The sequence below is a fragment of the Perissodus microlepis genome, chromosome 11 (assembly GCF_051167445.1).
Source record: "Perissodus microlepis isolate ML-2025 ecotype Zambia chromosome 11, ASM5116744v1, whole genome shotgun sequence".
Classification (NCBI taxonomy): Eukaryota; Metazoa; Chordata; class Actinopteri; order Cichliformes; family Cichlidae; genus Perissodus; species Perissodus microlepis.
In genome coordinates, this window is record NC_140471.1 from 27,190,177 (window position 1) to 27,214,750 (window position 24,574).

General features: G+C 41.5%; 1 protein-coding gene and 1 long non-coding RNA gene across 4 annotated transcripts in view; one reads left to right on the forward strand and one right to left on the reverse strand.

The window, feature by feature from the left end:
• Positions 1 to 1,827: 1,827 nt before the first annotated feature.
• Positions 1,828 to 5,002, reverse strand: pou3f1 (POU class 3 homeobox 1). The gene has a single exon (XM_084944817.1). It carries the CDS (start codon positions 4,926 to 4,928, stop codon positions 3,804 to 3,806), a length of 1,125 nt encoding a protein of 374 aa, XP_084800943.1. The 5' UTR covers positions 4,929 to 5,002; the 3' UTR covers positions 1,828 to 3,803.
• A 946-nt stretch (positions 5,003 to 5,948) lies between these two features.
• The window catches only part of LOC146378074 (uncharacterized), a 32,047-nt gene continuing 13,421 nt past the window's right edge, over positions 5,949 to 24,574 (forward strand). For all 3 annotated transcript variants that reach the window (XR_014801669.1, XR_014801670.1, XR_014801671.1), the window contains exons 1-2: positions 5,949 to 6,588; positions 10,231 to 10,292. This is a non-coding gene — a long non-coding RNA (uncharacterized LOC146378074). The remainder of the gene's footprint in view (positions 6,589 to 10,230; positions 10,293 to 24,574) is intronic.

Here is a 24,574-nt window from a genome sequence, read left to right on the forward strand (position 1 = left end):
AAGCAGCAAAAACCCTTTTAATGTCTATCAGAGTCATAAACCTTAGTCCAAATGAATTTATGTATTAGCTTGATAGCAGACTAAAGGAAATAGAGCGCAGTGTTGTGTTTAACTTTTGTAAAGCTGTTTGAAGATTGGCCAGCTAAAGATTCTGACACAGCCACAAACAATGAAGAGAAATAATCTCGTTCCTGATGATTATTGGAATATTACGTTCCTCGTTTTAAGGCTCATTTGACGTTGAAGTACCCCAGTTTAGCCAGCAGGGGGCGCCTGCGACTCGCTGTTGTCTGGCAATTGCTTTGCTTCCTAATGTGGCCTCTTCTCCCACAATTTGACCACCTCAACCTATGAAAAAAAATAAACTTTTACACTTCCATCACAGAAGCACCAAAGATCGACTAAAAAAACCCAATACAATCTGAATTTTTGTTTTGTTTTTTGGGGTTGTTTCTCTTGTTATTTTATCGCAGTTTTCCAAAGGCATGCCATGGATGAACAAATGATGCTCACAAAATCATGTTTAAAATTAATCGGAACATCCTAAATTGAAGGAAATAATTCACGAAGAGAAATTTTAACATTGGTGCATATATATGTATACTAACAGACGAAGGCATTATTTATTAAGAAAGTTAAAAAAATTAAAAAGTGGCTTGAGTAGAAACTGAACGGGACACAAAACTTTGCATTGCGAGTTCCTGTACGATCACCACAAAAACCATGAGGAAATGCGTAAATATAAATGTGCAACTATTAATAATATGAATTTACTATCCTCTAATAAAAGTATAAATTCATCAAGAAACGCAAACTTTAGATTTTAGCTATAATCCCATTTAGTAGTGGCTACTTCAATAAGAGAAATCAACAGTAAATCTTTTTAATTTTCTCGGTTTTCGTAATGTATCAATAAACAGTAAATTTTCTTAAAATATCCGCAGCTGCACAAATTTCACTACATATATGTTGGTTTTATCTACACATGCAAATGTAAAAATAATGCTTTCTGCCGCTTTGTTCCGTTGTAATTGACAGAAGGCTCCATGAGGTGAGACTGTATTTAATTTACTATTTAGTGATGTCGATTTTTTTAATGCTAGAAACACATAAATATCCTGCCTGTTTATTAGGCTTGTCTTTATCCTTTTAAAAGTTTAGGGCCCGTCGTTTATGTCGATCCTATGGGCCTGTGTGCCTTTTCCTCTCTCTATCTTTGGAAAAGAGGCTGATGTTTGCCTGCAGGCACTTCTGTCTGAGATCAAAGATTCATCACAATTCGCATTTTAAATGCCTAAAACACGTCAAGTGATGATCGATGCTTTTTATAAAGAATACAGCTCAAATTATAATTCCAGAAAGCATATTTTAGCTACAAACTCCTCTGTTAAATAATAATAATAATAATAATAATAATAATAATGATGATGATGATGATGATGATGATGATGATAATAATAGTAATAATCACTCAATGAAAAGACAATAATTCCGTATTTATATTGCACAATTTAATACTGCGTTTACACAAAGATGTGAACAACGTCACAGACTGTGAACTTAGCAGGGAATGCCTGAGGTAAAATACTGTTGTCTATTCCCCTTAACAGCACATGTACACAGCTTCTGATTTTAAACGATCCCCTGTTACATAACGAATCACTGCTATTTAAAATGAACACACGGGGTGCTCACTTCTTCCCGATGCTCAGCACAGTGAAAAGCATTCAACTTGATGATCAGGTTAATTTTTTTCTTGCCTGGTGATTCTGTAGCAGACATCAACAAAAGACGAGTAGTTTGGATTTTAATGAAGACAGAAGACCATTTCTTGTATATATGTTTTATGTAAGTAATAAAATATTACTATAACATAAATATAAATGTGACTTTGCAGTCTACATTTAGCAATCAACATACAACCAATGTAGTAAACAAAAAGGAAAAAAACATACTGAAGTCCACTGCAACGTAACCATTAACAGAGCTGAACAAAAAAGCTCCAAACACTTTTAAGAAATAAATATATATATATATAAATGGTCAGATTCATAAATGAAATCATATTAAAATATCTTCTTGGAATTAGTAAGTGTACAAAACTGCCCGGAAAGAAACAAAAACGAAAAAACAAAAAACAAAACAATATCTCGGAACAAATACAAGTTTACATATTAGACATATTTACATATCGGAAATAATCCTGGCAACATTTTCTCTAAAATCTTTATTATTATCATTATTTTTTTTCCTGGAAAAAAAGTTTCCCTCATCTGTATTGAATAGCACTGCTGTAGGCTTTTGGACTGGTCCAACACTGAGATATGACACACGACACATGAGATTTTCAGATTTCCTTATAGATCGGGAAAAAATAAATATATCTAAAGTAAATCCCTTCATCGCTTACCCTCAATGAATGAATTGTAATTTTCTTTTCTCCGATTCCAGCGTTTAACTATAATACAATGACAATGTGAAACAAAAAAAACTGAATTATATTAAAAAATAAAATAAAAATAAAATACACACTCAGAGGAAAACAAATCATGTACAGGCGTCATATTCCGACATGGGGCACTGAAGTTACCTGAGTTATTATAACTTTTCATATTTGACCAATCTCTCAAAATGTTTGGGATACAACAGGATAACAGGCAGTAAGCAGTGTGGGCTGACAGCGCTCTGTGGTGATAACCAGGAACCTGTAAACATGGGATTTTTAGGCTTTTGTGTTTAAGCCTAATGAGATCAGCTACACTCACACTTTTATTAAAAACATAAAATAGCATTACTAATATTAACGAAAGAATAAGTGCTCCATGCAAAGAAAACAATAATTTCAGAACAATCAAAACCCCCAAAAAGCAAAGAAAAGAAAAGAAAAGAAAAGAAAAGAAAAGAAAAGAAAAGAAAAGAAAAGAAAAGAAAAGAAACGCTTGCTTCTAATTTGGTGCTTTTTGAAAATTTCGGCGTTAAGCTCAATTTTTTTAAGGCATGCAGTCAGAACTTGGATGTCCTGTTGCACTTGCACAATTTCTAAAACGTATCTGGCGTTATTTGTAAGTGTTGTGTTTTCGGGTGCCACAATTTCCATCACTCCTCCAACCATCAACTCCCACTGAGTAAACAGAAAACATAAAGAAATTAGCGGTTGCTCTGATGAGATACAGTACCCATAGCAAATAATGAACAAAATCATAGACACTTTGCAGGAAGAGAGACACTGAAGTTAAAGAATTTCCCGAACCAAAACATCACACTTAATATAACAAAGAAAGTATACACTAATATTCAGATAACCAGTTTAAGCCTGAAAAAAGCTAAATGTTCATTCAGTGTAGGCTTTTCATCTCCAGTGTTGACCATTTTCAGGCAACAACCTCATTCGGGTCAGCGCCTACAGTTCATGGCACACCAGGAGGAGATGGACTCAGTTGCCACATTTAATTACCCCCTATTTGGGGCAGCCATTGGATATCAAATTTACTTTATATGCATGTCTCCTCTGTAAAATTTTGGTAAATAAAGATCTTTGTTTCACTTTAAATGCGCACGGAATCAGTAATAGCGAATATTTTTTTTCTTTTTTATGATTCTTTTTTCTTAACGTTTTTTTCCTCTTGCCATCTATTTGATGAGCACGCGAATCGCGAATACTAAAGGCAAAACTGATCTGTTCAACTTTTCCACGTCTCTTTTCTCTCAGGAAAACAAAAGCCAAACTTAAATACTGTAAACTCCATAGCCCCTTTCCCTTTTCTATCCCCCCGCGGAAATGCTCGGATTGTTCATGAAAACAGTCACTGCACAGGACTCTGTAGTGTGCGGTGTAGAGGAGGGGTCTCTGCTTGGGAATATACGTCCTCCATATTCGGGTGAGGGACCCCCACTGGTGTCATTCTTTTCTCTTTTTGTCTTCTGTTGCAAAACCAAACACGGACAACCTCTTTATCCAACTGCAGAGTACCGGCTAAAGTGCTGATTTCATGAGCAGATGGCTTTGGGCATTTTAAGAAATGATTTTCCAGCGCCCCTTTCACAGCCACTTCGATGGAGGTCCTCTTCTTTCGTTTCCTGCCCTGCGCAGCAATCTTGTCCAAATTGGTGGGACTGCCCGTGTTTGAGTCTGTCTCCTCCAGCCACTTGTTAAGGAGCGGCTTAAGTTTGCACATGTTCTTGAAGCTGAGCTGCAGCGCCTCGAACCTGCAGATAGTGGTCTGAGAAAAGACGTTTCCATACAGGGTGCCCAAGGCCAACCCCACGTCCGCCTGCGTAAAGCCAAGTTTGATCCGCCGCTGCTTGAACTGCTTGGCAAACTGCTCCAGGTCGTCGGAGCTGGGCGCGTCCTCGTCCGAGTGATCCTGGTGGTGGCTGAAAGCCTGCTGGGGCGACTCCATCTGGTTGTCGTGGCTGGCCGAATCATCGTGGAGTGGGTCCCGCATGCCATGGTGCAGCGTGCCGGGCTGGGGACTCAACATTGCGTTGAGGTTTGTGTATCCAGGCTGTGAGTAGACAAGTGACTGGTGGCCGTTAGATGCTGGGGACAGCGGGGATAAGTGGTGCGTTGTGGCAGGCGCCCACGAACCATGGTGGCCACTCTGCGCCTGCTGGTGCACCAGGTGAGACCTGTGGTGGAACCCGTTGCTCAGGTCCTCCCTGCTCGCCTGCACGCTGGCTTTGTGCTCCTGTCCGATGTGGGTGCCGGTGGACCAGTCTGTGTTGGAGGTTGGCAGCCACTGATGGTGCGTCAGGCTCATCGGGTGTCCCGTGTTGGTCGCCGCAAGCCCTTGCAAGTACTCGTGGTGCATCATTTTCTGTACCTCTCTGTAGGTCGTCCCCTGGTGCATCCTGTCCGAATCCGGATGCATGAGCGGGTTAGACGGTAAGGAGTTATTCCTCGGAATATACTGAGCTGTTGTCGCCATGGCTCCTACTTCGAAAACTGACGAGCACTTCGGAGGTCTCCAGGCTTTAGAGCCAAAACGCAACAACCTGCTCTGGGAGGTCTTGTGGAAGAGCGAAGACACGCCTCCTCTCCGCTTGTATTGGCTCCTCTCCGATTCAAGCCCACTAGGGACACACTCAATAGGCGCAGGGGTTCAGAGCACGGTGCAGCGCATTTTTCGCACAGAGCTCCGATCTTACATATGTTATAGAAAAACATATGTTCTATTTAATAAATGTCTCTGAGTTTTTAACAGTAGTTTCTACAGCTCGTTTTGGCGAACCTGCACACAAGGCGCGTCTTTTAATTAATTAATTTTTTAAACTTTTTTTTTCTCTCTCTCTCATTTCATCCAGTTTTCTCCAAGGAAGGTGAGCAGGGCTACAGCAGCGGGGTTTGATTAGATTTCCCCTGGTTTAGATCGGTTGTTTTGCAAATAACCACGTGGGGGAGTACGGAGATCTTTTTGAAGGATACCCCCCACCCCCCACCTCCCTCTAACACACACAGATGCACTTACAGACACACACCCGTGCACCTTTATAATAGGTCACTGATGATTATAGCGCTCCTCGTTTTAAACAGATTATAAGGCGCGCTGCTCCAGTTCTGCAGCCACCCACACAACGAGAGGCGTGTAAATAATATGCGACGTGTCTGTGGATGCTGTCGTAAATGTGTGACAAATTCGAAAGCATTCGCTCTGTTTCAAAGCCTCCGCGTGTGTATTGTCTCGGTAATTTTCAATGTTGTGTGATCTCATCATCACCACCCACTTAGATCAGAAAGGCCAAAACGTGCTCTCTCGCTCCTTAGCCCTCCTCCCTGCACATACGTTGAGTACAGGTGACAGAGGTGACATATTATAGCGATGCAATTTAGTCCCATCATTAAGCCTCTTGTTTTGATATCCTCAAAGCCAGACTGCCACATCTGATAATTACCATTTATAATCATAAAACAATATTTTTTTTTTAATATGACACGGACTCTTCGCTGCCAAGCTCTTGCAGTTAATCTGGATATTCCCCAGCCCTGGAAATTTAGATTTAACAGATTCCAGATTTTTTTTTTTTAATTTTTAATTTTTTAAAGTCTATATTCTACTATCATTTACCTCTCGAAGCATTTTACTAAGCAGCAACTTGGAGAGAGAAACCTTGTGTTTCTTTCTCCTGGCTCCTTCCTCACTACCTCTCCCGGTTGATCTGATTATTTTTCCCTTCACGTTTTGTCCCAATAGCAAATTACCAATTCTATGAATTGCAAAGCAGCCTCAGAGACGCTGAGGGGTAGAGAGAGAGGGGGGGATGCGAAGATTGAAAGGGATCTTTGCAAACACAATCACGTTCTTAAATGGAAATGCGGGGCTTTAAACAAATCTTACATCTCTCCCGTTCCATTCGCCTAAAACTCTGCAATCAGGCACATGTTCCGCTCCTTCTAAAACAGGAGCTTTTTGGAAGGTTTTTCAGGCGCAACAGTCCCATTTTAATCATTTACCTGAAAGCAATGTTTTGCCTTTTTATCTCTGCCGCGTGTTTGTTTGTTGTCATCTTCCCCATGCGACTATTCTCTTTCTATTTACAGTACGACTCAACTCGAGTGTTCATTTTAATCCGGGAGTACAAGACTAAAAGGTAAGTTGTCTCCTTTCTGCTGTCACTGCGTCCTTGCTGTACTCTTGTCTCCAGCGTTAACAATGTAGCGAGTGTGTGTGGCGTGAGTGTGTACGTGTGTGCGGAAAATGTTGTCGGGGTCACAGGTGCTCGTCATCATCTCTTGAAAGGCGTGGTTTTTGTCCACCCATCCGTTATATATTTATTTGGAATGAGTGGGAGACAGTCCTCGCGAGTTATCTTCGTGTCATCTCGGAGCAATTTATTAGTAACCAGTCAGATATTTGGGTATAAGATTACGTTTCTGATGCAATGTAAGAATTTAAGAAACACAACTCGTGATTGATAAGTTACACTTGATGTTTCTCTTTAATTCTTAAAAAATGAATAGTTTGCATGAGTAATTTGTCTTTATACATCATAAAATACATTGATGCATAATTACACTATTTATTACCACATTTATCAACTAACCTTTACGTAGTTTAATTAATATTTTATGGAATACAACGCAGAAATCTGAGAAAAAAATAAAAAGTAACATGTATGACGAGGATGACAAAGCCCCTCTAACGCGACTCCTTTAATAAAAATCACTGTCTTTCCTCTGTGTCTTGAGAGACCCCGGGTTTGCGCGTCACTGCTATAAGAGACCAGAGCTCCATGCAGCTCTCAGTTAATGAAGATGCGTTAGCCATTCAGTCATTCTTGTCCCCAGTCTATAAAAAGCAGTGGTTTCTGCCTCACAGACCCAGTCTTGTGCTTTGCCATGCCAGCGAGTAGCTGCTGGAAAAGAAAGGTCCAGATGCTTTGGCCCTTTTGTAAAGAATATGGCCTTGTGTGCGCTGAGGTGCATTTTTGCCAGGACGCGCGAGGTTTCCATGGTGCGCTCGATGAAAGGGATCACACAGAACTTAGTGGTGAATGACAGGCCGTACAGGAAAAGCGGCTGGAAATGAAGGCGATATGATGGATTCAGAAAACAAAGTGGGAAAAAAAGAGAGAAATTACGAGGCACACTTACAGTGGAACCGCAGAGATGAGGAAGTTTGGTGACCTCTTTTACCCGAAATAAGTCCCCTTTGTGTCACCCTGAGAAGACAATTCTCTGATTTATTCTGTACTTTCTTGCGAGTCCCTTTCCTGCGATGCACTGACAGATTTGGAGAGACAGTGTAACGAAATCTGAACAACAGAAAACTAACCAAACAACGTTTTCCCGGACCGCTCACAATTTTAGAATATCCGTGCTTTTCTAATTAAGGATGTTGTTTAGGAGTAGAGGCCTTTTTCTTTTTGGGGCAGTCACGTGTTAATCTCCCCCCCTCAATCCCAATCTCCTTAAATGCAGCAGTTTTTGCCAGGGCGCAACTCAGCCAACAAAACCTCATCGACCCTTCAATTAACCAAACCCCACCTTTCATTTACGCGCTGCCTTGTTGTGAGTACAGTTAGGATGGGAGGGATGCATTAAAATTAAACACGACAAATAGGATGATTATAAAATGATCTCACAGCCGTTTCTGTATCTCGAATAAAATGTTGCTGGAGACAAAGTTTAAATGTTTTATCAGAGAACAAATGAAACAAAGTGAATATATATCATTTCATAATGTAACTGATTTTAGCAGCAAAGCTTTACATCAGATTTTTTTGCATTTCGAGGTTTTAGTAGTGTTTTAGTAGTGCGACATTTAAGTCCGAAATAAAGTTAAATCGGGTTTTGTTTTCCACAAATATATCCGAAATAAGACACTCGCGTTCCTAAAACGGCAGCGGCTTCATATTAGATGTTTAATACAAGTCTTCCTCAATTCCAGGGGGAACATTTCGAACTGCCACAAGCTATATTTAGATTTTAAAATTCATGTGATGTACCCCTCAACTACCGCGAGTAGAATAATATCCACCAACTCACTCAATCAGATAATTGTAATTCGTTTCCTTTTTCTTTTTTTTTGACAGACATGCGTAATAGGCACTAAATATGCAATTGTAATTAAAAAAAAAAATCCTGTTTGCCCATCCATTTTGAAGACCAAAATCGTCCCGTGCTTTTCAGGTAACTTTTTTCGCTTTCTTTTTTGGCTAATGAACTTGGGCTATTCTGCCAGCATCCCCCTGAGAATGCGACGGGGAAAAAACGCTTCTCTTGTGGTAAAAGGTGCGAATTTCTTCCTCTATCTCCCGGCTAATTAGGCGGGGTCTGAACACGCCAGAATGAATATTCATGAAAGCACCGGCGCGCAATTAGTAGTGGAGAGAGTTCCCAACTTCAATCCCCAAACAACGCAGCTTGTACAGGAACGGGGTACCGGTCCCCCCTACTCCATGTGTCTCTGCTTCTGCTCAAGCACTCTTTGAGCCCTCACTTGTACTTTCAGCTCTTATCAGCCAGTCTCCTGCTCCCCTTTTCAAAGCAGCCACCATCACAAGTGATTTGTCCACTTCATATAAATCTCAGTGTTGTGAACAACAGCTAATCCAATTATATTTCTCAATAAGTGCCCATAAGAGTTATCCTATTTCCTGTGCCAGCAGAGCTTTTTGAGTTCACTTTTTGACATACAAGCAAAAATTTCAATTCAATTTCAAAAGACTCCTCATAAAACTCCACATTTAAAGCTCATGTTTAGAGTAGAGCACAAATGTGCTTATACAGAAAAACAACCTGCACAAGCATCCATCACCTAATGACACAGATCACCTGACATCACACACAATTTTGAAAGCATCACACCTCACTGTTCCAAATCCTCTGAATTGCTAATATTCTTGCTGCACACACCTCTTCCCCCTGCCTAAAGCCTCTTTCTACCTGTCTAGCAGTTTTGTGTGTCATGCCAGTGTGATCCTTAGCCTATGTGCCTGGTTTCCTGTCCATCCATCCGCCCGCCAAGGACCCACAATCCTCTGCTTTGAATTCAAGGTGATTCTTATCCCGACACCCTCCTGGCCCAGCGCGTTTGCCTCTTGCCTCCATAAAGACGTGTTTATGTATGTATGTATGTGCAAAGGGGAACACGAGGAGGTTTTTCAAGGGTTGGGGGGAGATAAGCAGAGGAATTTGAGGCCGGTGAATATGGATGGGGTCCCAGCTTTTAGAGAGGACCGCTGATAGAGAGGTAAACAGCTTCTGGCCCAGAGGAGAGTGCAGGGGGGTGGCTGATGCATGCACTGGCATACATTTGGGGCCTAAGTCCATACCCCCCCTCTCTGTCATTCACTCCGCATCTCTGAAGACTATCTATCATTATTTCTTCAAGTTATTTTGTTGTAGAATGTCGAGTGTTTGCTTTGGACAATCTTGTGGATTTTGATTATTAGGTTGCATTATCAATGCACAGGAAATGATGTTTGCAAATCTGACTTTAGGCTGAAAAAGCCAAAAGTTTTTGGGTTCACTTTGCTGATAGTGCATTTTTAAGAACAGTAAGATCAGTGCAGGCCAGGATTTAACATTGGAATTGTTTCTGTGCCTGTGCCATGAAAACAAATGTAACAATGACCACTGTTACCATCTTTACTGAGCATCAGCTGTACCCTACACAGCCCACACCTCTTCTCTTCAATATCCTCTTGTTAAAATGATGACAAGACTGGTAACACATTGATCTCCGACTCAGACCATCTCTCTCTTTCTGTCTGGTTTTCGCCTGACAGACCCTGCAAGGCTGAGCGGCTTGCCGACATGAAGGCCATGACCCCAAAAGGACACGGCAGGAGTGAGTCGACGTGTCTCACATATTGTCAAAATGCATGTGTGTGCGCGCACAAGTGTGCAAACATGTTCTGTGGAAAGTCTGTTGTTCATGACCGATCATTGTTCGTGACTCCTTTTGCTCCATTTCAATCTTTCATTCTATGTACACCCCTCTTCTAGTTTCCTGTGTGTGTGATTGTTATTTGCTTGTGTAGATACCATGACACTGCTGGAACTTTCTGACTCACACGATTCTTTTATTGATTATTACTGTTAATACTAAATATCTTATTAAAAAGCCGTTTTCAATACCCACAAGTGTGTGTACATTTAGGCCCCTAAAACCACTTTTAAGTTAAGAATGAGGCGTTTTCACCTGGTAAAGCTACACACAAGATTTTTGTGCATTTTTTAAAATTTGAAATATGTTGTTGACATTTTATTTATTTATTTATTTAAATTGACAGATTACAGACAACAAATGGAAAGAAATGCAGCATACGGATTTGTACCATTGAATCTGCGTTTCACACTTTTAACCTCGAAGTCAGCTGGATGCCGGCTTCATTTACTGTAGTTTTTGATGCTGCAGGATTAAACAGTGAATAAAGTTAACTTTATTTGCTGAAGAACATCTTTTTTCAGAGTTGTCTTGTTCCAGAGGTAAGCCCTCTCAGGCCTTGACTTTCCTTTGGGGCAGCTGCTCGGCTTTATCCCACTTGATTGCTCTCTTGGCTGTGACAAAACACAGATCTTCAAATACACATACACACACTCCAGACACACACTCCAGAGAACTTCCACACTAAGGCCCCACCGCAAAGTTATTAATGAGCTGTTTAATTTTAATTAGATAGTAATTCATGTTAATGCCTGCTTAATGGAGCCAAATAATTCCCCTCGGTCACTCGGGGTCTTTATGCTTCGTTTACCAGCCCCTGCAGTTATTCTCTGGCTTTTGTTTTTATATTACATTTCCAGGTCTTTTTTTCCAAGCAGTGACTGAATGATGAAACAGTAAAAACAGGAAACATATGGGGTGACTGAAGCGTTTTAGTGGGTGTATGTGTGTGTTAAAGAGCGCTACTGTGTATTTTTAGAGTGGAAACTGGTGCCAATATGTTTGTGTTCATGCCTCTTCTATCGCTACATCATTTAGTTTAAGGATTGTGCGTCTGCGTGTGTGAAAACTTGGACTACACAGACACACACACATATACTGACCCAGAGTCCACTATAGTAAATGCCTTAAGTAAGCCTGAAGAAAAGGTCAAACTCAGTATTGAACGCTAAACAGGGTTAAACCCTCAGGTTGAAGTACAGGTACCAAGACATTTGCAAGACAGAGGTTGTGACCTTTTTGTCCAGGCCAGGCCTCAAGGTAAATCTCTCCCGCCTCTTGTCACGTGTACATCTACTACACTGCTCCCCACCTAGGGATGCATTTGTTCGAGACAGCCCCCAGGGGTTCAAACATCGGTAAGGCTGTGTAGGTGTGACCACACTGGCTTGGACCACCCCGTATGTGTGTGTGTGTGTGAGAGAGAGAGATCTGGAGTGGAGAGGTCAAGGCTGTTGAGTCTGTCTCGGCTCTGTCTGGGTGCCTCGGCTCTAACGGAGCACTAAGCTGAGTGGTTGAATTGAGTTAGTGGCTACAGACAGGCTTTTAATTGTTGATTGACCAGTCTGAGTGCTTCCTGGGCTGGGGTCATTGCAGAGAGCAGGTGGGGAGGTCCCCAGGCCCCAGCAGCAATTTCAGTCACATACACCCAAGTGCTGCAGACGGGTGGAGAGGAGGAAGTGTAAAGGTAGTTAGGAGAAGGCGAGGAGAACAAGTGAGAGCTGAGAGACTTTAAAAACTTGGAATATTTGTTGTGCTTTATTCGTTTTTACATGAAGTCTGATCTGTGGATTTACAGGGGCCACACAATTCAAGCAAACAGAAACGCATATTGGTGAAGGCGTTAGAGTGACTGCGAGCAAAGCAGGCTTTGAGGTCCAAAGATTAGCAAGTTCAATGTTTACCCCTCCACAAAATCTCAGCTCCTTCATCTGTTTGACAATTACAAATTTACTTTGTACCCGTTCCATCCACTTCTTTACCTCTCTACTCCCTCCCTCTTTATCCTCTTCTGTCTCCCCCCTTCAGCCCTCTTTCCTCTAATTCTGCACAGGGCTACAAAAGCCCATTCTGCTGTTTTAGTGGGTTAGCTCTTCTCGTCTCTCCTCCCCTCTTCTCCTCTTCTTCTTTTCGGCTCACAGCAGGTGCCCGTCCTCGGCTAACATTTGTTATCTCTAATCCTGCAGGTTCGGCGCACAAAAAGAGCGTAGTAAACTCTCTCTCAGACCTAATCCCACCAGTCCTTTTTTGATGGCACTCCCCCTTGCCCTCCTCTCCTCTTTTCTCCCTTCACTATCTCTCTTTTAGGCTGCTGGGGGGACACTTCACTTCTCTGATTGCCACATAGCTTTTTATCACCATGGCCTTCAATTTGGGGGGCAGCTGTTGGTAGAGGGGGTGTCCTTTTTTTCCTCCCCTTCTTTATACCTCTGATTCGAACTCTCTTTTTCCTTTCTCTCTCCCTCTGTCTCCTTTTTTGGCTTCTTCTCCCTTTCTCTCTGTATCATTTACAGTCATTTTCTGGCAATTAAAATGGAGCGCTGCTGCAGGATTTTCGCCTGCAGTGCAACACTACAGTGCTGATGAATAATTCTTCACCCTGCAAACTGGAAAGCTAGCCTTTCTTTCATGTCGGCCCTTTGTTGATTTACCATTAAAACTTACTGCACCGTGCTATGAGTGGAGGACCCAGCTCTGCGGGAACTGGCAAAAAGCAAAAATGAGGATGAAGCAGATATGTGTATATATGCCTTAGGGTCTTTTTTCCCAGCTTAGAATGAGGAAGTCACTGAGTTATGTTTGTGTGTCTTACATATTTGTGTTTATGGTTCAGATTTATGGTGCGTGAGGACTCCTTATTTAAGTCCACTGTCTTGTTCTGTACCACTTAGTTGTTATGTTAATTTTTCTTATCAGTGGTTTTCATTATGGAGCTTAGATGCATTGTGTGCATGATTAGACGGTCATTCATCTCTGTTTCCCGCACTCACACACACACACGTACACACACACACACTCTCTCTCTCTCTCGCTATCACACACACAGCGAGCAGTGACTGATGTGTGGATAGAGTGTGTGGGGTGCTTTGGCTATATAGGTAGTGTGGTGTTGGCAGTATGTTAAATGATGTAGGTCTCTAGGCCAGCCCAGCTCTGGGTGATTTTCTGTTAGCAACATCCTACTGTGGTCTCTTTACTGCTTTAAAGAATTTTATCTTTGCTGTCCAACAGACAAAAATAAAAATTTTGATTTGGCATGTAAAAGTAAAATAATGCAAAATTACTTGTCAGAAATATTACGACAAAATTATGACATAGCTTAACACAAACTAGTCTGCAGAAAGTGTGTTTTATGCTACAGTGAAAAGGAGGTTAGTTCAGAGGTTTAGTGTTTTTTACTTTATGTCAACATTTCTTGTCAGAAAAAAATACATTGCCACTAATACTCCATCCATTCTATTTATTTGAACACGAAAACAAGATTTTAAAGGTACCAACATGTTTCCAGATATGCTGGTGTTTACATACTAATGAGAACATTTAACAATTATTATTATCATTATTATTATTATTAGAGTGATTAATATATTATTAATTAAGCAGATTTATTAGGATTCCCTGACCTGCTGCATATATGCACATAATAGAGTGTCCAGACGCTCTTAACCTGATCTGAGACCCATCAACCTTTTTTTAATCCTCTTGTGGTGTTTTGAGATACACAACAACACCTGATATCAGCAGTATGAATAGATTTTACATTTTGATCTCACCTCAAGCCTACTTTAAGTTAGTCTTCAACTTGCAGTCAGCTATTTTAGTGGTCTTAGCGACTCTTGTCTTCTAGCAGGAGATTATATTTATTTTACACAAGATAAGTGTAGCTTCAGAGAAGTTTGTCCACTTAAATAATTATAATGAATGAAAAAGTCGTCTGTGAAGTTTAAGAAGCTTTAACCCTGCCCGGAGGGGTTGAATTAAGGTCTGAGGAGAAGTATCTTCCCGCTATGTCATCTGGCTCACTAGTTATCCCCCAGTCAGTTATATTGGCTTCAGCATATTGAACAGCAAATGTGAACACACACTTATTCGGATTCACTGACAGGCGCACACATGAACAAGCAAACACTGGCATGCACACACACACACAGGCACACGCACGCACACCAACATGCACACAGTAAACAAACAAACACTCTATTTTTCACACTGTCACACTCACATGGACACAGTCATGCACTGAAGAGATAATGGTGGCCAGAGGCGGTCTGAGTGCCCCCCCCCCCTCTCTCTCTCTCTTCGTGTCTCTGAGGCAGAAAGCGTGCTCTGGTCCTCACTGTCTGTTAGATTTGATCACCATCACCCAACTGCAACGGACAGTGCACAGCTCAGCTCATTGAAACACGTACACATAGAGCCACTGTGCCAGAGGATATTACATGCAGTGTCTGACACCTCTAAATAAGTGTTTACTCCTTGTGTGTGTGTGTATATTGGAGTGTGTGTGTGTGTGTGTTTGCACATGCATGTCTATTTGCATTTTGTTTGCTCGTATGGGTGTTTCTCCATCCATAACTGTTTGTGTATGTGTGCACACACACACGCCAGACAACAGCCCTATGAAATGTATCCAAAATGATCATCACCCATCGTCTGCTTCTACACGACTGTCTCCGTCATTAACATACGCGGCATGTAATTCCATGTTCAACTGCTCATTTGGATTAAAAATGTCTACATCATATGTATATGCCAGCGAAGTACAACTGAACTGTTTGCTGATTAAGTGAAACAATCTAAATAAAAAAAAAAAATGTGAATGAAATTTTGTCTGATGTGGAGTTTTTAGAGGTGTTGTGAGAGCTTAAGATACGAGATACTTTTTTAAAATCATGCTGTATATTTTTATTTTTATTGTTGCCCCCTTTTTTTCGCTAGTCACATAAATACACAAAGATATATCTTATTCAGCGGTGACAGACAAGAGCCTGCAAACTGTTTGTGTCTATATATGCCAACATGTAACTGTGTGCATACATATATCTCGGTCTGCATAGAGATTTTAATAACACAGAAGAGAGGGGGGTACAGTAAATCCTACATCAGAGCACGCCCATCTCTGAGACCCGAGGGTGCCATTCTATGATTGACAGGTCTCCTTTCACTGGCGCTGTTGGACGCTGGGATGGATTAGGGCCGTCTCGCCCTAAAGGGCCATTGTGGCTCCACGTCTCCCAGCTGCTTCAGCATGCACCCCTCTCCAAAACTAAGGAGGGGCTCTTGTGAGCGAGGCTGGGTATTAGGGTGATGAGGTTTGCATGGCACGGGCTCGCTGTGTGAGCTGTTAAAACAGCAGTATGTTACCATTCAAATGAATAGTCTGTATTGTTTTATTTGTGGAAGTATTGCATTAAAGCCACATGTCTGATTGTTTGAACCTGACTTAAAAATACATCCTAACTTCTCTCAACTAGTCTCCATGCTGACGTAAGCTGCATATACAGTAAATGCCAAGTGTGTTGCTGTAGTGGCCTGCAGCTCTGCCTCTGCTCCGGTGAATACTGGAGGACCCTTGAACCCAGGGATCGTATTCATAAAACCACAAAGAGCAAAGAGCTGATCCGAGTGACAAAATGTTTAAAATATTGCTTGCATTGTCATACTTTCTAAGAAATTCCCCTCACAGTCCTGATTAAATGTTGGTAGAGGTAAGTTATTTGCAAAGCATTTTATAAGATAGGTCATAGTTTGAAAAATTGTTAATGGGACCTTTAATTCAACAGTCTTAACCAAAGCAGAAAAAGAGGTATGAAAAATAGTCTCCAACTGCTGAAGGACAGTGAGGTAATGAGACGTTACACAATTGATTGTGCAGAGATAATGTTTGTGGTCTATCTCATTTGAAATGCACACACATCTTCCACTCAACACTCAGATATTTGGAAGCTGGAAAAAGTGCAACAATGCAGCAATGATGACTCGGATCTGTCGCAACCTTCCATCAGCACAGTAATCACACAAACAATTACAGCGCTTTCACAGTTTCACACTGTGACATAGTTCATTTCACCACAGAAATTGGTAAAAGCTGAGGTTTTTTCCTCCCCATTTCCCACGTTGTTAATATCAAATAGATTAAATGCTAAAATTACCAGCATGGTCAATAAACATAAGCAAATAAATATAACAAGCACGAGCGTGTGAATAGACCACTGTGCAGGTAGGCCATTGCATAAAATAAAACAGCATTCAAATTAAAATAAAATAGCTTTAATGGAGACTAAATTGTATGATGAGACTCACTAAGAATGAATTTAGATTTTTTTCCTGATCACATTTTTTAAAGAATGTGTCAGATGCAGCAAAGAGCTCATCACACCTCCACATCCTCAGTTTCAGCTCCATCAATGTGCCACTGTGCTCTGTGAATTTTCCTGAAGCACTCCTATGCTGCGATCTCTTTGGCAATAGGAGCTCTCTAAGAGCATTCTTCTCATTTTTGGAAACACTTTCCCATATGTGTGAAATACTAGTTTTTAGTATAATCATCACTGTCATTAGCATTGCTCCCTTTTAAAAAACATAAAATTGTGTTTTAAGACTGCTGATTAAATGTCTTTCAACTTCTCTTCTACATGATTTTTTCTTTTCTTTTTTATAATAGGTATATAATAAATGATAAATGATGATAAAATGATTATAATGTCCTATTATGGTGACTTAAGCCAAACCCCCAAAATCTAAACCATTAATTCTGAGTGTGAAAATTTACAGAGCGAATTAGAACAAGTAGTGCTTTTGGAAATAAATGTAAGTGATGGAAGCACCTTTGTGCGTGTATATGCTTCCATATATGAGAGGAAACCTGAGAGAGGTGATGGGATTTCACTACATGCAAATATGTGCCAGTATTTTGACCTTTCCAACCTTTCTCCTTCTTCCCTGGGGTTTTCCATCCGCTTCCAAAGAGGCCTTGTGGGGAGTTCCCAACATGGGATCCTTCTGGGTTATGAGACCCCTGGCGTGTGTGCTGGGCAGGGCGGGCTGGCACTGCGGCAGTACTGGCACAGAGCTTTGCCAGGAAAGGCAATGCCAGAAGCCTGCCACACTCCTGCTGAGAACCTCCCAGGCAATTAGACTGCTGCAGCAGTGAGCTGCCGTCTAAACTGTAAAGCAGAGGAAGAGAAGACCGGCGATTAGCAATGTACACCAGTTTGTGTTGACACTGTGTTGACACAGCCAATCGACTGAGTGTAAACAAACATATTGTTTCTGGTTAAAGTGAGCATACTGTTAACATGCAGCCCCCCAGCCCTACTTGTAAGCATTTTGTTCTCAAAGTGTGCGCCACATAATAAGTCCTTGGAAGAAGTGCCTTGATGTGATATGTGCAAAGGGTGAAAAAAGTTGCCCTCCTTCTATCCATGTCCCTGTCACCCCAGCGGAAAAAGGAGTGGATCACTCTCAGTCTCAGTGTCTCTTTTCCTTTCTCTTCTTTCCATCTCTCTGTCTGATGAAAGAGGAGCTATGATCGTTTCGACAACAAAGGGGCCAGCCGCTTGTGTTTGGATGAGACTCTCCTTTCTTCTCTCCTTCCTCCTCCTTCTCTATCTATTTCTTCTAACCCCCTCTGATCTCACTTACTCTCTCCTTCCTCTATGCCACCCCCACCCCCCAACCCTCCCCCCCGCCTCCTCACACGTTCCCTCCCTGCCTGCTCTATCTCTTGCTGCCTGATGCTACTCTCTGGCGTTGCTCCTCCGTTCTTCGTTAGGGCCTCAGCGATACAATCAGGGGATGGAATTAAAAATCAGAAAGTGTCCTTGTCGAAGAGACACCCCGGATGGTGCACTTTGATGTCTCCTCAGAAATTTGAAATTCATATGTTGTCACACTTGATTTTATTCCCCCTTACTCTCTCTCTCACTCACTCACTCACTCACTCACTCGCTCACTCTAACTCTCTCTTACTCTTTTTCTTTCAGCTTTTTTCCTTTTCTTCTTCTTCCTACTCCTCTTCTCCGTCAAGTGCCATCATGTACTATTCAGCAGAAAGAGAGAAACGAGGAAAACAGAGAACGTAAAAAGCATTGTACAAGTGTTTCTGAAAGACCTTTCTTGTCTTTTATTTTTTATGTTTTTACTTTCTGAAGAAGGCGGGAAGATATAATGAATCATTCAATTTCCTTTTGATTGTAGGTGCTGGGGTGCGTGGGTTTAGAGGTAGAAGACAGGGAGTAGGGGACCACAGGACGGGGTGGAGATGTGGCGGCGGGCCACTTTGATGTGATTTCAGAACTCTGCGCCAAGTCAAAGCTATTTGACAGAGTGAGGAAAATGTGGCTGCCACACACTAATACACACACATTTTCAGACAGGCACATAATATCTTTGGCTGGAACCCTGACAAAAACAAATAAATGTTTGTGAGTTTCTTACAGCTCATGGCTTCCTCAAGCCTTCAAAATGAAGGACAGGAGTCCGGATGTAATCCTGTTTGGATTACAATGAGGGAAACATCAAAATATTATTTTACCACTAAAAAAATAATGTGAGTCACCACGCGCATATGTGTTGAAAGCATTGTTGAGATCTAAAGGAATTTGTTGTAAGAAGCATGGAGGAATAATTCGATTTGAGTCAATGACATTAATAAACAATATCCATCCAAAATTAATCTAAAGAGCTGGATTGTGGTGTGACACATTTCTGGACATATTTCTCATTCTTGTCTTCAAGAAAATGAGGGGGCACATCACTGGGTCCTTGATGGCCCCTCCCACGACAGTTACAAATGGGCACGAAGGTGGGGTGGCGAGGACTGGGGGATTGGGTAGGAGGTGGGGGGTGGATGAGCAGGATGGGGATGGAGACGTGGATGGAGAGTCCCATTGGTCCACTACATCCCAGATTCATCATTAATCACTCCTGCTGAGCCCCTCACACCCTCCTACTTCTCCTTGCCACCCCTGCCTTCCGCCCACAAGACCCAGTCCCCAAGGTGATGGCAACCCCCGCCCTCGACACGTACAAACGCACAAAAACAAAACAAACAAACCAAAAAAAAAAAAAAACAACAAAAAAAGAGAAGAAGAAAAAACAGCACCACCCACAACACTTGCCCCGCCTTAAAACAACAATTTCTCTGATCTAGCATTTTGGGGAAAGACACCCTTCTTTGTCTCGAGATCTCTTCCTTTCTGTTTATGTCTCTATATATCCCCCCTTTGGTCCTTTCCCCTCTCACTCTCCATCTGTGTGTCTCTCCCCTCCACACCCCCCTTCCCGGTACTTTTTTCTCTCTTCTTCTTGTTTTCTCCCTTTCTCTTTGTGAAAAATGGGTTTTAATAAAAGCTGACAGAGCAATGAAATTAAAGGAGTGCATCCCATGGCCAGCTATAGCTCCAGCCTGAGCGTGGCACTGACATATTTAAAAGAGGGCCTTAATTCAGTAGCCTGTGTGTGTCTTACATCACCAGGGCTCCTCTGTGTTATCAGAATCATTATTACTCCTTTACACAATACTGTTAAAAAAAACAAAAAGCATAGTTACAGCTGGCATCAGAAGAGACAAACATTTAGCAGCCCCCTTCATCCTTGTGCCATCAGTGACCCCTATAAAACAGTTTATTCCATTGACCCTATTAGCAGATATTAGGCCCGTCTCCCATGTTGCCTCATTATAGCCCTGGATCATAAAAAAGGGGGTCGGAATGGAGGAAGTTGTTGGAAACAGAAAGGGAGCGTGCGTCTTTTCCAGGGGAATCCTTCCATAAGGAATAACTGACGTGGAGGACTGACCCACGCCTTGAGAGCTCTCACTAGACGTTAGAAAGCATTGTTTTGTTGGATTACAGGGTTAGGAGGGGAACCTAATCCCCTAATTTTTAATCTCTCTTGATTCCAGAGGGATGCATAAGAGACTAGGCGGCTTCCCTGACACAGCTTGGGTAGGTGGGTTACAGAGTGGAGGGGGTGAAGGAGGGCTGAGAGGATAAGTGGGAAGGTTTCTTAACAAAGGGAATATGGTAGTATTGCTTTAAGGAAGTGTGAGAACAACAAACAGAAATCGTTCAATGCAGCAACAGTGGGCATTTTTAGTCACTGTCAAGTCACAAATCACAAAATGCAATAAAGTGCTAGAAAAGTTGCCAAACTCAAAATATCGGTAGTGAAATCAAAGTAAAGAGATAGCAGCTTATGGCTTCCTTGTAACAGGAGTGATTCCAATTCTATTTGCAATCTGTGCACTACACAACATTCAAAATCGCCATGTGACAGTGATAACATATCCTTCTCCCAAAACATTTCTGCTTTGTCATTTCATACCCTCACCACCATGTGTCTGGGTGTGTGGATAATTTCTCAGACAGCTTAGGGTGACAGGCTTTTGGGACGAAGGGATAAGTTGTCTGGGAGCTCATCCCTATAATCTGTGAAGGATATACAGGGCCTCCCCAGGCAGAAAACAGGGACTGTTCACCTGCAGCATTAGCTAAATAAGATTAGAAGCTGGACTGGAACCCAAACACTCGCTGTGGGCCATAAAATATATATGAGTATATACAAAATCACATAAGGGAAATGTGTTTGAAAATGTGAAGCTGAAAACACAGTTAATACATTTTGGAATGGGATTTCAAAATCCAGTTGATGCACAAAACATAGGAAGGAGGGACGTAGAGACATCAAACCTCCACATGGGTTCAACTGAAGGCCTCTTTCAAATGTAAAGTTAGCCATGGAGCTGGCAAGAGATGGAACGGGAAAGGATAGAAGCAGGGATGGAAAAAGGAGGGTGGTCACAAGGAACACAGTGAGTTAGAAATCATTGCGTCCAATCACGGAGTAACCTTGGGCGGCTTCCAGCATGACTGAGAGAGTGAGTGAGCGACGGGGTCTTGGAGCCTGGCCAAGCGAAGCCTTTTGTGCCAGCAGCCGCCACATTCCAATCAGCCACGGATATTTATACTCCGGGCCTAATTGAAAGGTTGGCTTGTGAACCATCTGCATGCACCCCCACTCCAACACACACCCACACACACAGACAGACACACTTCGTAGTGCCCAGACGCATCCTAGACACAGTTAGCTTTGACCCACAGAGGTGAGAGGCCATTCATACTGCAGCTAACATCCCAACAGAGCAAAATTGCAAAGGCTGACTTATGGCAAAACCCCTGCTAGCAAAGGTTAAATTTGGGTTTTATTTCCCTTGTATATTTACTTCTAGCAATTAGAATAAGCCAAAAGGACCCTGATCAGGAAGTTAGCTATTGCCCCGAGCCACTGCCCCAACATAAGCCTATGTTCCTTTCAGCAGGCTCAACATTCACATAATAGCAACATGGGGTAGACAGGCATGGGAACTTGGCTTTTTATCTACTGGTAATTTTGACAAAGTGGGCCAACGAACCTGCAGTCAGTAATACTGTGCAGCTGAGGGAGTCTGGCAGTTGATAAAAGAAACTCAGCACCAGGGTGAGATAAATGACTTGATGATTGATTACCGCCTAAAGCAGAAAAATGAGCAAAGCACAAAACTAGTCAGTGTTTGTGTCGTGAACATTTTCTCACAGTAGCTTCTTTATATCACACAGTGATGACTGGGTTGCTGGTGCATTTCAGGTAGGTTTTATAAGTCATCAGATAAAGGCTCGGTGTTTTCAGTGGCATTATATCCACTCCTGCACGCCGTAGCTTCTAGCCTGATGCTGAAAAGCAGGAAAAGATAACTGTGATAAAATGGGGAGTAAAGTAGTTGTATGGTAAAGACTAACTTCAATTAAAATATTTAGTTTTAGCCTACCGAGAATTAAAATAAAATCTATTCTTAAATATGTTAGATACAACTTTATCTAAGTGACTAACAACATGCCAATAGCAGGACTCCAGGGAGTCTTCAAACTGTGAAACACAAATATCAGACTTCTGTTTCACAACCACTGAAATGCACCAGAGGCTCATGGGATCGGGTAACTAAACCCACTGATTAATGCACAATTAGTGTTGTGTTTTGTCAGTTAACAGGATGGGCTGATGGAGTTTACAGCAATGGTGAGGAGTGTGTTAAAGCTCTCGGCGGGCATCCAGCTGGCCCTTTGCTCATCTCTGGGACGTGTTAGGCTTCTATTGCCAGCTGGCACTGAAACACACCGCCATGTTCATTCATGACAGGCATCTCCAAAAACTTGTGAAAAACCTGGTGATTCTTGAATGCTCCTTTTGCAAGATGCTTTCAAAATGTGCAAAAAGGAAAAAAAATCAAAAAAGAAAGGCAGAAAGAACACCTTTTATGCCTTTTAAGCCAAGGACATTTGGGGCGACTTAGAAAAGATTATTCAATATGCTGCCCAAAAGATTATTTATGTGTTTTTCTATGACGCTTCTCACATTTACACTGCTATAGGAAAAAAAAAGACCAAAAAGCCTCATACCCACTGTCCCTGTCATATGCTACTGTATATGCTAATTGTGTCCCTACCTGGAGTTTCTTGTATGTATTAAATAGAAAATGATAAAATTAAGAAATATTTTAAAATGCCAGCACGAAATGGTTCATTTTCTGAGTGTGATGTTGATGGATGTTCATGCTTCTGAATAACAAAAAACAATGGAGTTGATAAAGCCGCTCACAGCTTGTTTTTTTTTTTAATGTGGAAACAGCCTTGACAAGAAAAGCCATTAAGTAAAAGTTATTAACAGTGCCCGCTTGCATCTTTTTGGTTTAAAAAATGCTGTTGTTTGCCAGTGGTGGTATTTTTAAAGAGAAAAAATATGCTTAAAAAGTATCAAATTTCAAGTAATAACTTAATAAGTTATTATACATGAACTTTTTTATATTATGGCAACACGTGCTCTAAACGTGTAAAATTTCCACTCAAACTAAAACTCACATATAAATAAAAATAAATTAAAATGCACGATATGTCTCCCTCTGAAATGTAGTGCAGCAGATGTAAAAAGAAAATACCACAACACCTAACAGTACATAGTGTATATGATATAAAAGCCACAGAGTACTGCATATTTGCAGTACGTATTTAGAACAGAGCTGCAGCACGCACAGTCGTTCTTTCAGCTGTACCCAGAGTACTGAGTCACTGAATTTCGGCATTTTACCAGAAAACAGAATCTTCGACATGTTCCTGGGGAATGAGGACACTCTGCCAAATGCAAAATCATCCTCTGTTCTCCCTTGGCTTGTGCCTGTGATAAATCAAAATGCCAAACAACAATTAGCACTCAGTTGACACTCTATTCACATCCAACAGTTAATACACGAAGTCGGCCAAATGATGTCGAACACAACTCATTGTCTTGCCAAGTGCATCTGCTATTATCAGCAGTGGAAATCCATCCACTTGTTGTATAAGCTTGTGAAAACAAGTCTACAGGTCCTGCCTGAACAAATGGTGTTGTATAATATATCGCTGGCACTGCAAATTTACACAACATACATACCGTGAAAAACCACGAGGGACAATTAATCCTCAACTGATTATATCAATCCAAGAATATGAACTCACTCATATGCCTTACAGGTCAGACATACAGCAGTGTGTCCCCCTTCTTTACATTCAATAGGAAATCATTTGCTCAAAGCAATTCCATACTTCAATAACAACAGAGATAAACAACACTCATCCGGTCTAATCTCTCTGCGGACCACCCAGCTCAATCAATTAATTACCTAGACTGTGCGTTTTCCTTCAGGGCATTAGTAATGATCTTTAAATATTAATTTAGCTTTGTCCAGGGACTGATGCGAGGGCCTTGTTGTTGTCTTCTGGATTTTTAGTTGTCAAGTCAGAGACGCTCTACTGTGTGAGGTAAACCTGAAGAGCCAGAGGAGGTCTTAGGCTGTTTGGCTAACATGTGCAAATAAAGAAGTATTCTTTCTATATCACTTCTCCAACATTTCATCTTGACATTTCTCAGTTTCACAAAGAAAAGGACAAAAGTTGGATTTATGGTTACTGTTGCAGAAAGGTTCTGTGGTTTTTTGTTGTTGTTTTTTTTTTTTTACCGTGGGTGGCTCATTTTGTGCTGAGTAAGAGATTGCACCCACCAAATACAGTTTAAAGCCCCTCAAATTTGAACTGAGTAAGACACAATTCAATCATGCCCTTTGATCCATTTTTATTAGAGTTGTCATGTATTCAAGGTTCATTTCAAATACA

Excerpts from the sequence above, each read along its gene's own strand:
- pou3f1 (XM_084944817.1), bottom strand. The coding sequence starts at position 4,928 with ATGGCGACAACAGCTCAGTATATTCCGAGGAATAACTCCTTACCGTCT.